This window comes from Hemitrygon akajei, chromosome 7 (assembly GCF_048418815.1).
Source record: "Hemitrygon akajei chromosome 7, sHemAka1.3, whole genome shotgun sequence".
Lineage (NCBI taxonomy): Eukaryota > Metazoa > Chordata > Chondrichthyes > Myliobatiformes > Dasyatidae > Hemitrygon > Hemitrygon akajei.
The window spans coordinates 3,790,469-3,804,369 of NC_133130.1; the positions used below are offsets into that span (position 1 = coordinate 3,790,469).

The 13,901-nt window shown below is 45.2% G+C and overlaps 2 protein-coding genes across 6 annotated transcripts in view; one reads left to right on the forward strand and one right to left on the reverse strand.

The window, feature by feature from the left end:
• The window catches only part of dnajc27 (DnaJ (Hsp40) homolog, subfamily C, member 27), a 61,358-nt gene extending 53,530 nt beyond the window's left edge, over positions 1-7,828 (reverse strand). Inside the window, exon 1 of the mRNA XM_073050320.1 lies at positions 7,537-7,828. Within this exon, the coding sequence (XP_072906421.1) occupies positions 7,537-7,617 (81 nt within the window). The 5' untranslated portion in view covers positions 7,618-7,828. The remainder of the gene's footprint in view (positions 1-7,536) is intronic.
• A 2,834-nt stretch (positions 7,829-10,662) lies between these two features.
• Positions 10,663-13,901, forward strand: part of LOC140730175 (protein EFR3 homolog B-like) — a 179,665-nt gene continuing 176,426 nt past the window's right edge. The window contains exons 1-2 of one of the 5 annotated variants that reach the window (XM_073050313.1): positions 10,663-10,951; positions 13,492-13,569. In XM_073050313.1, the coding sequence (XP_072906414.1) occupies positions 13,512-13,569 (58 nt within the window). In that variant the 5' untranslated portion in view covers positions 10,663-10,951; positions 13,492-13,511. The remainder of the gene's footprint in view (positions 10,952-13,491; positions 13,570-13,901) is intronic. The other 4 variants (XM_073050312.1, XM_073050316.1, XM_073050311.1 and 1 more) reach the window with 4 other exon arrangements.

Here is a 13,901-nt window from a genome sequence, read left to right on the forward strand (position 1 = left end):
AAAGGCCGCAGAGTTCAAAGCTGTTCAAAATGTGGGAAAAAAGTAGCGGCTTAAAATCCGGAATCTACGGTACTCCATTTTGAATACTGTTGGGGGAGTGGGAGAAAACGACCTACCTGGGGGAAGCAACACTGGTCGTGCCTATGGCACTGAGTCTGGCCTTGTGGCTCAGAAGGGTAGGGAACTGAAGAGGGTGGCAGCAGCAATAGGGCACTGAATAGTTGGGGGACAGACAGGTGTGGATGCTAAAAAGAAACACGGATGGTAGTTTGCCTCCCAGGTGTCAGGATCTGTGACATTTCTGAATGCGTCCGCAATATCCTGAAAAGGGAGGGTGAGCAGCCAGAAGTCGTGGTATATATTAGTACCAATAACATAGGTAGAAAAAGGGAGGAGGTCCTGAAAACAGACTACAGGGTGTAAGGAAGGAAGCTGAGAAGCAGGACCTCAAGGGTAGTAATCTTGGGAATGTTGCCTGTGCCACGTGACAGTGAGGATAGGAATAGAATGAGTTGACAAATAAATACATAGCTGAAGAACTAGAGCAGGGGGCAGGGATTCAGATTTATGAATAATTGGGACCTCTTCTGGTGCAGGTGTGATGTGTACAAAAGGGATGGGTTGCACTAAAATCCAAGGGGGAATCAATATTTTTGCAGACAGGTTTACTAGAGTTGTAGGAAGTGGTTTAAACTAATATGGCAGGGAGATGGGTGTAACATGAATGTCAGGAAGGACAAGCCAATGATTAGGTACAAATACAAACAGAGCAAAGAGCTAAATTGGACCACAGAGGCAAAATTCAAAAGGGTGAAGAACGCAGTACTGAAGGTTCTGTATTTAAATGCACTTTGCATTCGTAATACGATGGACGAACACGTGGCAGAAATAGAGATTAGTCTGTATGAGTTGGGAGCTTAACAACAAAGGATATACTTTGTATCAAAAGGACAGGCAGAAAGGTGTTGGTGATGGTGCAGCTCTGTTGGTAAGAGATGGAATTACATCTTTAGAAAGAGGTGACATACGGTCAGAGAATGTTGAATCTTTGTGAGTGGAGTTAAGAAACTGCAAGGGTAAAACAAAACATTTTGGGAATCATATATAGGCCTCCAAATAGTAGCCAAGATGTGGGGTCAAGATTGCAAAGGGAGCTGGAAAAGGCATGTAATAAGGGTAATGTCACAATTGTAATGGGGGACTTCAGTATGAAACGGATTGGGAAAATCAGGCTGGTGTCAGATCACAAGAGAAGGAATTTGTTGAATATGTATAAGATGGCTTTTTAGAGCAGCTTTTGCTTGAGCCTACTCAGGGAAAGGCTATCTTAGATTGGGGGTTGTGTAATAATCCAGATTTCATTAGGGAGCTTAACATAAAGGAACCCTTAGGAGGCAGTGATCATAATATGATTGAATTCATATTGCTATTTGAAAGGGAGGAGCATAAGTCACATCTGTCGTATCGTAATGGAATACAGGTGTTCCCCACTTTACGCCACTTCGCTTTTACGAAAGAACTACATTAGTACCTGTTTTCACCAACTGAATGAAATCCGAAGAGGATTTTTGCTTTTACGAAGAAAAGCGTCCACTTTAAACTTGTGTTTACCCCAAGAAAGACTACCATGACCATGAAGCCTAGTGCGGGCAGGTGCGTGCACATGCGTGTATGTGCCGATTTTTTTTTTCTACAAATCAGTTTTTAGCTAAATCTTCCCGATTCTGGTAAGTGAAACTACACTGTACATGCATTATTTCTACTTTATATAGGCTGTGTATTTATCATATCATTCCTGCTTTTACTATATATTAGTGTTATTTTAGGTTTTATGTGCTATTTGGTAGGTTATTTTTTGGGTCTGGGAACGCTCAAAAATTTTTCCCATTTAAATTAATAATAATTGCTTCTTTGCTTTATGCCATTTCGGTTCACAAAAGGTTTCATAGGAACGCTCTACTTTCAGATTGCGGAGGAAACCTGTAAAGGAAATTAAAGAGGTATGAGACAGGAGCTTGCCCAGGTGGATCAGAGGGGGATACTGGAAGGGACGATGGCAGCACAGAGATGGCTGAAATTTCTGGGTATAGTTCACAAGGCACAGGATAGGTATGTCGCATAGAAGTACCGTAAATTCCGGTGTATAAGCCGAGACTTGGCCCTAAATTTTGGTCCTAAAATTAGGGGTTCGGCTTATACAGAGGGTGCCAACTTTGGAAAAACGAATACACGGAAGTCAGGTTGTATTTTTTTGGCCATTTCTGAGTCAAATTCATTCCACTGTTATGAATTCTCTGAATGATTTGTTTAAACTCACATCTAGTGGCTGGACCACGGACATCAAACCACCAGGGATGACTGCAATGTCCGTATTTTCAGCTTTCAGTGCTGCTTTTGTCTCACCTGACAAGTGTGCTTTGAACATGTCCCAGACAAGTAGCAACTTTTCCTTACCGACAACTTTGTGACGTCGACGCCACACCTCTTTAACCCACTTCAAGCAACCCGCTTCGTCCATCCAGCAGCGTTCTTGAACGTAAACAACAACACCCTGCGGGAATTTTCTGAGCAATCTTTGTTTTTTTGTCTCAACAGAAGATCACGTCTATTCATAAATCGGGTGCACCAACTTCACGTAGCTTTGAAATTTTCGCTGACCTCACGGTGTTTTTCAGCCCATTTCAATGCTTGAACTCGAATCATTTCTCTGGTAATAATGTATCCAGACGATCGCTGATGATTCACCCACTCTAAAACTTTTTCTTCCAGTTCTGGCCACTGGCATGTTTTCCTACGGTTTGCACATTTCGTCTTTGGCATTTCCCTCAGCATGTCCTCTGCATTTCTCCACTCTCTCACTGGTTTCTCATTTTCACTAAACTTTTTATTCGTTCCTTTAGCAAAATTAATAACCTTCAGCTTGACAGCTTAAGGATGAGGTTTCAGGGTACTTGGAGACCAATGAAAAAATAAGTCAAAGTCAGCATGGTTTCTGTGAAGGGAAATCTTGTCTGACAAATCTGTTAGAGTTCTTCAAGGAAGTAACAAGCAGGGTGGATAAAGGAGAGGCAGTAAATGTCATTTACTTGGATTTTCAGAAGGCATTTGATAAGGTGTCACACAAGGTATCTTGCTTAACAAGATAAAATCCTATGACATGACAGAATAGATACCGGCATGGTTGACAGGTAGGAGGCAGCAAGAAAGACTTAGACAGATTAGGAGAATGGGCAAAGAAATGGAAGATAGAATACATGCTGGGAAGTGTATGGTCATGTACTTTGGTAGAAAAATGAAAGGAGTGACTATTTTCTAAATGGAGAGAAAATACAAAAAATGAGACGTAAAGGGACTTAGGAGTCCTTATGCATGATTCCCTAAAGGATAAGTTGCCAGTTGAGTATATGGTAAGGAAGACTAATGTAATGTTAGCAGTAATTTCAAGAAGACTTGATCTCCACAGGTGCCTGTGGCAAAGACTTCCATAGATTCACCAATCTCTAACTAAAGAGATTCTACAGAAGACTATACAAACAAGGATGTAATGTTAAGACGCACTGGTGAGGCCTCAATTGGAGTATCGTAAGCAGTTTTGGACCCCTCATCTTAGAAAGGAAATGTTGTGTTCCGAATGAAGGGAGCAAAGTCGCCCCCCCCCCCCCTTTTGAGAATCACAAGATCACTATTATTTCGGGTCTGAGACCCCGGAAATGAGAGAGATACACAGCATGTCAGTAATGGGAGAGACACAGGATAACAACAAAGGCAGTTGTTATAGACACCGCAGAATACACAAGGTTTGGAATGTCTCCTAACAAAAGCGGAATGGAACCACTGATTACTGCTATTGTCTCTTGGAGAAGGAATTGTGTATTGAGTACTGTACTATTCATTGAAACCCCTCAGGGGACAACCAGAGTAGTCTGGTTGAGGGATTGCATCATCCCAACCTGACTGACATCTGAGACCCCGTGAGTGACGATAAAAGGAGGGTCTGGGGAAACACCCCTCAGACACACCAGGAGAAACGCTAGAAATCCAGTGACAGCGTTTTATAGCGAAAGCCGGTGAGAGCTCGTGTGTGTCCTCCCTTGCCTGGGTGGCGGGCTCATCACAGAAGAATGGTTTAGCTAAAGGAGAGGTCATACTTGAACGGCCACAACAACGAGACACCAACGGATCGAAATCATAAAGGAAGGTTGGCAAAAACAATAGCGGTAACTGTTCCCATTCTTCTATCTCTCTCTCTCTCTCTCCAACAATTGCAACACAGCGACAAACAAACGACGGCAGCCTGTGTGAACTGAAACAACTTTATATTTCCATCGGACAATTCATTATCCCCTAGACAACGATAGAGCTTATTTCTTATTGATTATTATTATACCCGCACTTTTAGGTTTAGTATATTATCTGACGTATATTATCTGTATATTTGCATTGATATTTTTGTGTATTTTTACTAATAAATACTGTTAAAAATCATATCATCAGGCTCCAACGGACGTCTCTATCTTTGCTGGTAAGTAACTGTGGTGAACTACATATATCTGTCTGGACTGCTCCTGTGGCTCCTCTCACAGTCCCCTGCTGACTGCTTCTGTGGCTCCTCCCACAGACCCCTGTATAAAGGCGATTGAGGCCTGATGCCCGGCCTCATTCTCCAGGATGTAGTGTTGTTCATTCTTCCAGTCAATAAAAGCCGATACCTCGCTTCTTATGTCTCAGAGTGAGTTATTGATGGTGCATCAGTAACCCAGTTACGGGGTTCGTAACAGTTGGAACTGGAGAGGGTTCTCGGGAGGTTCATGAATATGACTCCAGGATTGAATGTCATATCATATGAAGAGTGTTTGATGGCTCAGGGCCTGTATTCACTGGAATTCATCAGAAAGAGGGGGAACCTGATTGAAATTTATCGAATGATGAAAGGCCTTGATAGAGTGGACATACAGAGGATGTTTCCTGTGGTGGGAGAATCTAAGACCAGAGGGCACAGCCTCAGAATAAGGGACATCCATTTAGAAAAGAGATGAGGAGGAATCCCTTTAGTTAGAGATTGGTGAATCTGTGGAAGTCTTTGCCACAGGCAGCTGTGGAGGTCAAGTCTTCATTGTATATTTAAGGCAGACTTTTATAGATTCTTGATTGATCCGGGATATGGGGAGAAGGCAGGAGATGGGAGGCTGAGAGGAAAATTGGATCAAGAAATGTCAGAGTAGACTCTATGGTCCAAATGGCCTAATTCCGCTTCTATATCTTATGGTGATATGGTTATGACACCAAGACCTACGAGCTCAGATAGGCAACTTGATTGGCTTGGACATTGTACCAAGAGGCACAATTCCACGTTTAACTCATTGCTTTGCTAATACTGTGGAGAGAGAGCAAGCCTAGACACGGTGTTGACTTGTTAAGGACATAACAGGCAACCACAAACTGAACCAGCTGCACTAAAAGAGCAAGTGACATTGAGTAACATCACATATGGATGATGTACTCAGAAACCAATAGTTGTAATACAGACAAAAATACAGACTACCCCAGCACTTCCCTTGGTGTGTTGGTTGTTAATACATTAATAACCAATGAAAAGTAGTAGATATGGCCCAGTCCATCACAGGCAAGCCTTCTCCATCATTGAGTACATCTACCATGAGCTCCACCTCAGAAAAGCACCTACCATTATCAAGGATCCCCACCACCCAGGCCATGCCTGGATGTATTTAACATATTTAGAGCATGCATACCTCTACCATCATACCAGGCAGCTCATTCCAGGTATCCACAACTCACAGTGAAAAAAACTCAGTCACAAAATCCTGCTTTGAACCTACCACCTCTCACCTTCAAAGCATGTCTTCTGGTATAAGACACGTCAACATTGGTTAACTGATACCCTGTCCACTCTCTCCGTGCCTCTCATAATCTTTTAAACCTCCAGCAGATCTCAGCTCACCCCATGACACTACAGAGAAGACAACCCAAGTTTATCCAGCCTCTTGTAATAGCACATGCCCTCTAAACCAGGCAGTATCCTGGTAAACCTCCTCTGCACCCTCTCCTTCAACACCCTTCCTATAATGGGGCGACTGGAACTGCATGCAATACCTCAGGTGTGGTCTAACCAGAGTTTTATAAAGAAATCAAATCACACCATCACCCCATCCATGATTTTCCCTTTACTATCCCTGGCCCGAAATCATCAAAAGGGCAATTGATGTCACGAAGGATCCACTCAGTCTGCTCATGAACTGTTTCTCCCATTCCAATCAGGGAGGAAGCTACGTACTGTAGCATCCCTGCCAGGACCACCAGCCTCAAAATCAGTTGCTTTCCCCAAGCAGTAAGACTGATCAACACCTCTACATACTAACCCACCACCCCACACTCCCAACCATTACTACTTTATCATTTCCTGTCAGTCATCTATTTTCTGTGCCTCAGTCACTTTTTCGACATACTATCAATCCATGTATATAAGCAATCTTCTTCTCCGTGGATTGTCACCTTGTCGTGGTGGAGAAGCTTGTGTGGTCCTGAGATCCCAAAAGCGACACCGTCTGGAGCTATGTTCCTGGTAGGGTCACCCATGGCGGTAAGGTCGAGGGTGAGGTCCCTGACAAAGAACAATCCAACCAAGACCTCAATGGTGGAACAGGCGGACAAAGTTACTTTGAACTCATTGGCTGTGAAGGCACATGTAGGCTGCAACAAATCCATCAGCTCCAGTCGTCGTGGCTTCCATGCCATTAGAATCAGTTGGTTGATTTGTGAAGTATCATGTGCTTCTTGGGAGTGCAACATCAAGTACACGTTAAACAAATACAAGCACAGGCGTCTTCACTCTGTGATAGATCAACAGAACGAAGACTATCATCCTCGACCTCGAGGGATATATACAACGACGATGATAAGCAATCTTAAGTATTTATATTTATCGTGTTTTTAATTATTGTGTTGTTTATCTTATTGTGTTTTTTTTGTTTTGCATTGGATCCAGAGTAAGGATTATTTTTGTTCTCCTTTACACTTGTGCACTGGAAATGACATTAAACTATCTTGAACCTCTCTGCCAATCTTCCAACTAAGATACCTCAGCCTGCAAACCCCTCCACATCTACTCAATCCAACACCAACCCTATCCTGAATCCCAACCAACCCCAACCCCTCCCTAAGGGCAGCTGGTCAGTGCTGTCTGCCCGCTTAAGACTGAGGTGCAGAATAAGGCAATTTGACCCATCGACTTCATTCTATCATACTGATTTATTTTCCCTATCAATTCCACTCTGCTGCCTTGCCCCGGTAACCTCTGACACCCTGACTAATCAAGAACCTATCAACCTTCACTTTAAATATTACAAAATATTGGAGAAACTCAGCAGGTCAGGCAGCATCTATGGATGGGAAGAAACAGTCGACGTTTGGGGCCGAGACCCTTCATCATAGATGCTGAGCTCCCTCAGCACATTATGTGTATTACTCTAGATTTCCAGTATCTGCAGCACTCCTGTATCTCCGCTTTATATTCCTTACCTTGCCCACCTCAGTACTGCCCAGGGTGATCACCTTCACCCGTAGTGACTTCTTGCCCTCCCTGCGGACGGAGGTTTCCATGGTAACGGGCCGCCGCCCCCTCAGCAACCGCACCGCCTCTCGCTGCCACTCTACAGCCGAGGTTGCGTGGCGGTAGGCCCCGCTGATGACACACGGCGCTGGCGTCGCTCACAGAGTCAGCGGCAGAAAATGCAGCCAACCGTCCCCCACCGCCATCCCTCAAGAGCCTCAGCCCGGAGCGCCGCACTACCGTACAGCGCATGCCCTGTGTCACCTTCACCCGGCATGAGCTCAGCTCTCGCGAGATCGTGCCGAGAGTACCGGCTGCCGCCGTTCCCGCACTGTCTCTCCCTCCCGGTCGGTCGGTCGGTCGATCGGTCGATGGCGGCTTCTCAAGAGCGCCAAGGAAGAAAGGTGTCAGACATGAAACGTTCATCCCGCTTCTCCCTCCACACTGACGTCTCCAACTTTCTCTCTCTCCATTTCAGACCGTGCGTTGGAATGCGGGAGGGGGTGGCCTAACCGATCTGCAGATCCCATTTGTCAGGGATTTAAAATATACAGATAAAAAACGAAAATACTTGAAATTTGAAATAAGAACAGAATGCTAGAAACACAGAAAATAGGGTTATCGGCAGAAACTTGATGTGCCATGTCAAATGCTTTCCACTATGCATTGAATTGAATTGGCTTTATTTCTTTCATCCTTAACAAACATGAGGAGTAAAAATCTTTACGTTACATCTCCATCTAAATGTGCAATCATAGTAATTTATAAAAATAGAACAGTCTATGTAACATAGAAATAAACCCAAATCAGCTTGAGTTAATTCGTCTGATGGCCTGGCGGAAGACGCTGTCCCGGACGGAGCCTGTTGGTCCTGGCTTTTATGCTGTGGTACCATTTCCCGGGTGGTAGCAGCTGGAATAGATTGTGGTTGGGGCAACTCTGGTCCACAATGATTCTTCAGGCCCTCTTTTCACACCTGTCTTTGTGAATGTCCTGAATCATGGGAGGTTCAGAACTACCATTTCACAAATTGACATAAATGCAGCCAAACGAAGCATATTTATTCTGGGGCCAAGGTGCAAAAGTTGCCGGCCTATACACTCTGAAGATGTAGAGGGACCTGGGCATTTTACCGCTTCCTTCTGCTCTCAGAGTCAAGTTCGTTGCCTGCAGCTTCCTGAAGACCAAGCACATGGCCGCGATGAGAGTGACCAAGCTCAGCAAAGAGGTGTTGGGGTTGAGTGAAATGGCAGAGCAGACTCGATGGACTGAATGACCTAATTCTGCTCCTGTGGTCTTAAAGCACAGTCCTAACAGTCATATACAGCACACAGTATGTATAAGCAAACATATATAAGATATCAGTAAATGCACTCACATGAAAAAATATTGTCCAATATCTTGAGTCCATGAATGTTGCAGCACTCTGCAGTCAAACACAATACAGCTCATCTTCTGCTCGTCAAATGCTCAGGAGCAGCACCGACTCCAGCTTGGATGCCTCTCCATATCACCTCTTCGTCACTCCAGTGGAGCATACTCACTCGAGCACCTCCCTCTTGGGTGCTGCCATCTGTTATGTGAAGACTAGTGAAGGCAAGGGAAAATCTATCCTCACTGGATGGAGGACAGGAGTTGAGTGAAGAGATGTGTGAAATGATAAGACAGAAGTTTTGACTCCTTTCAATTTTAGTAGCTTGAAAGCCAAAGTTAAGGAAAAAGGAAGATGTCCAAATAGTGGGAATGTCAACATCAGAACAAATATAACTCGAAGATCTCCTATGGAATGGTTAGTTATGACCTGAGATGGGCACAGGGACAGTAAAACTGTGTTAAAGAGAGAAGATAGGGGACAATAGGCCTATTGTTGGTAAGATTCAAGAGATTTAAATGCCATTTCCTGTACACCAGTGTACAGAGAATGAAATAATTGTTATTTACAGATCTGCTGCACAAAAGATAAATAACACAATTAATATACTGTAGTTACATAAGATAGCTTACATACAATAAAGTGGTGCTAGTCTAGAAAGTGGCACATAATGTGACTGCTGGGAATTAATAAAGTAGCTGTAGTTAGTTGCTGGAGGTGTTGATCTGCCTTACTGCTTGGGAAAAATAATTGATTATGAGTCTAGTGATCCTGGTGTGAATGCTACATAGCCTCCTCCCTGATGGGAGTGGGACAAACAGTCTATGAACAGGGTGGGTGGGATCTGTCATGGTGTCACTGGCCCTTTTCCAGCTCCTTTCTACCTACCTATGTCCTTGATGGTGTGTGGGCTGGTGCACTTTCCTCTAAAACCATGAGGTTGTAGCTTTTTAAGCAGCCTCATGTGTGGCACATTGGCAAAGGCCTTCTGAAAATCCAAGTACAGAACATACACCTGTCTATGCTGCTTGATATTTCTTCAGAGAATTCCAACAGATTCGCCGCCAAAAGTTTCCTTTGAGGAAACCATGCTGACTATGACCTATTTTATCATGTGTCTCCAAGTACCTTGAAACCACATCCTTAATAATCGACTCCCTCTTCCCAACCACTGAAATCAGACGATCTGGGCTATAGTTTGCTTTCTTCTGCTCCTCCGGATTCTTGAAGATAATGAGCTAGTGACATTTGCAATTTTCCAGTCTCTTCATTAATAATTCATTCACAACCTCTTCAGAACCTTCTGGTGTACACCGTCTGGTCCAGGTGACTTATCTATCTTCAGACCTTTTGAGTTTCCCGAGAACTTTCTCTTTAGTTAAGGTAACTCCATGCCCTTCTTGAATTCCTTCTCTCCAAACAGAAAAGCCCGATCTCGCTCAAGCTATCCTCATGACATGCTGATTAATCCCAGTAAATCGGCTCAGCAGCCTCCCACCGGAGACGGTAGGTCTTCACCGTCCGACACCGATGCCAATTACCCCGGGGCGGGGCTCGTTAGGGTTACGGACAGGGACAGTAGCCTATCCATTGGTCAGTGGCAGTCAGGGGCGGGGCCCTGTAGGGTAACGGCCAGGGACAGCAGCATATCCATTGGTCAGTGGTAGCCGGGGGCGGGGCTTCACTAAGCCTCGCGAGTCGCGGCTCGGACTTTGAGTGAAACTGTCACCGGAGAGCGGGGCAGGCTGCGGTGTTCAGGATGGGGGGCAATATCGGTAGCACGAGTTTGATGTTTCAGTATTCTGCAGGGTGCTGAATAGTGGCAGCTTGGGTTGAAACATTTAGGATGAGGGTGGATATTGGGAGTTCGGGTTGTGGAGTTCGATGTTGCGCTTTTCGTCGAGCGTGGCAACGTGGAGACGTTTCCTCACCGGTTGAGGTGACATACTTAGTGCGCAATTGTGGGCGTTACTCTGTGTTGATATAGCCTCCGCAATATCAAAATGTGCAAGGTGAACCCAGGCACGGCGTCGGCTCAAACCCATCCACAACCTTCCTTCCCCATTCATACACTCCCCGTGCCGTCTCCGGCTCCCGGTCCCGGCCCCAAACTCCCACCCGTACCAAATCTCCGCGTCCTATCCTTAAAATCCCCATCCAGTCCCCAGTCTCCTGACCCAAGCCTTCTCCCCGTCCCATCCCCAATCTGACAATCTGTCCCCAAACCCTGGTCTGCCATGAAGCTCCTCATCCCATCCCCAAAATCCCCACCAAATCCCCAATCCCTCGATTCCGGACCCAAACTGTCCATTTCATCCACATACTCCCTGTCTCTTCCCAAAACATCCCGTCCTGTCCCCAAACTCCCCATCCCCTCCCAATCTCCCCATCTCATCTCCAAACTCACTGTCCCGTCCCCAAACTCATCGCTCCCATCTTCAAACTCATTGTCCTGTTCCCAAACACCCCTTCCTGTCCCCAAACTTCCTTTCCTGACCCTGAACACTCTTTCCTGTCCCCAAACTCCCCATCTCTTCCCCAGACTCACGGTCACCAAGCTGTCATTCCCAGCCCCAAGATCTCTGTCATATCCCCATCCCATCTCCAAACTCCCCCTCCTTCCCCTAAATTCCCCATCTCATCCTGAAACTCCCATTCTTGTCCTGAAATTCCCAGTCCCGTACCAAAATCCTTGTCCTGTTGTCAAACACCTTTTCCTGTCCCCAAACTCCCCATCCTGTCTCCAAACTCCCCCTCCATTCCCCAATCTCCCATCCCATCCCAAAACTCCTCATTCTGCCCCAAAACTCTTTGTCCTCTCATCAAAATCCCCACCCCTTCCTCAAACTCCCCATCCTGTCCCAAAATTCCTGTTCCTGTCCCCAAACTGCTTGTCCATCTCCAAATTCCTCATCCCATCTCCATATTCCTTGTCCCATCCTCAAATTCCTCATCCCTTCCCCAGACTCCCCATCCGTCTCCAATCTCCCCATCCCTTTCCCATACTCCCCTTCCTATCCCCTCAATCCCTGTTCTGTCCCCAACTCCAAGTTCCCAGTCCCATCCCCAAGATCCCTGTACCGTCTCCAAACACACACCACCCCTTTTCCGAACTTCCTATCTCATTCCCAAACTGCTTGTCACATCCCCAAACTACCCTTTCTGTCCGCAAACTCTCTATCCCAATCCCCAAACTGCCTTTCTTGTCCCCAAACTCCCTGTCCCATCCACAACCACCCCATCCCATCTGCAGTCTCCCCGTCCTAACCCCAACCTCAGTTCCAACCCCAAATTCCCTGTACCCAATCTCCCGCCTCCAAACTTCCTATCCTGTAGTCAAACTGCCTGTCCCTTCACCAAATTCCCTCTTGTCATCTGCTATAGTCCTATCCCATGCCCAACCGTGCTGTCTGTATCCCTATCTGACAATATTCTTAACGTTGAATGATTTCCTGGATTTCCCATTGGCCAACTGTTTTAATTCCCATCCCATCCCCATTCTGACATAGAATTTTAAACAGTACAGCACAGGAACATGCCCTTCAGCTCAGAATGTTGGACCACAGCAATTAAATGAGTAATCCATTTAGTGGACAACTAGACTAATCCCTTCTGCCTTCATAATGTCCATATCCTTCCTCACATTCATGTGCCTATCTAAACATTTCTTAAAAGTGCTTAATGTATCTGCTTCTACCACCAACCCAGGCATAGCATTCCAGACCCACCGATCACTGTGTAAAAAAATTTGCCCCTCACGTCTTTGAAATTACCCCCTCTTACCTTAAATGCATGCCTTCTGGTATTGGACATTTCAACCCTGGGAAAAAGATACTGTCTGTCTTCTCTGTCTTTGCCTCTCGTAATCTTATAAACCTCTATCAGATCTACCCTCAACCTCTGCCAGTTCATCACATCCTCTACCGTCATGATGAAGCCACTCTCAGGGTGGAGGAGCAACACCTCATATTCTGTCTGGGTAGCCTCCAACCTAAACAGCAGATCTTCCTACTTCCAGTATATTTTGACCATCTCCTTTCCCTCACCTTCCATTCCCCATTCTAGGTACCCTCTCAATCCTTCTCTTCTCACCTGTCCATCACCTCCCGCTGGTGCCCATCTTCCTTTCTTTTTCTCGTGGTCCACTGTCCTTTCTGATAAGATTCTTTCTTCTTCAGTCCTTTACCTCTTCCACCTATCACCTCCCAGTTTCTCACTTCAACCTTCCCTCCTTCACCCACCTGGCATCACCTCTCACCTTCTGTGTTGTCCTCTTTCCCTCCACTTTATTATTCTGGCTTGTCCTTCCTTTCCAGTCCTGATCATTCCACTCCATAGATGCACCTGACCTGCCAATTTCCTCCAGTGCGGGTTGCCTGAAACATCGACTGATCATTCCACTCCATAGATGCACCTGACCTGCTGAGTTCCTCCAGCATTTCGTGCATGTTGCTCTGAATTTCTACCATCTGCAGAAGCTCTAGTTTTTAATATATGATCACACTTCTCACTGTTTATGTTCACTGAATAATATTTGCATTTTTGTTCACAGGGTTTGGACACCGCAGGAAAATGCACGTTACTCAGTGCCACTCAAACTATTACAACAATCGATTCATTTCAGTCAAAGGTAAGTAGGCTCATGTTTAACAGTATTCACTCAGGTAACTACATCTACAACTAAACATTTCAGTTACCACCACAGTTCACAGTTCAGAAAGTACATACGTATTGTCATATACAACCATGAGATTCTTTTTCTTTCAGGCATACTCAGTATACCCATAATACAATACTAATCATAATAGAATCAATGAAAGGCCACAGCAACTGAGTGTTTAACCAGTGTGCGGAACACAACAAACTGCAAATACATAAAGAAAGAAATAATAATAAATGAATAAGTACAAAGTGTAATAGATGTCGAGTACAAGAGATGAAGAGTCTTTGAAAGTGAGTCCG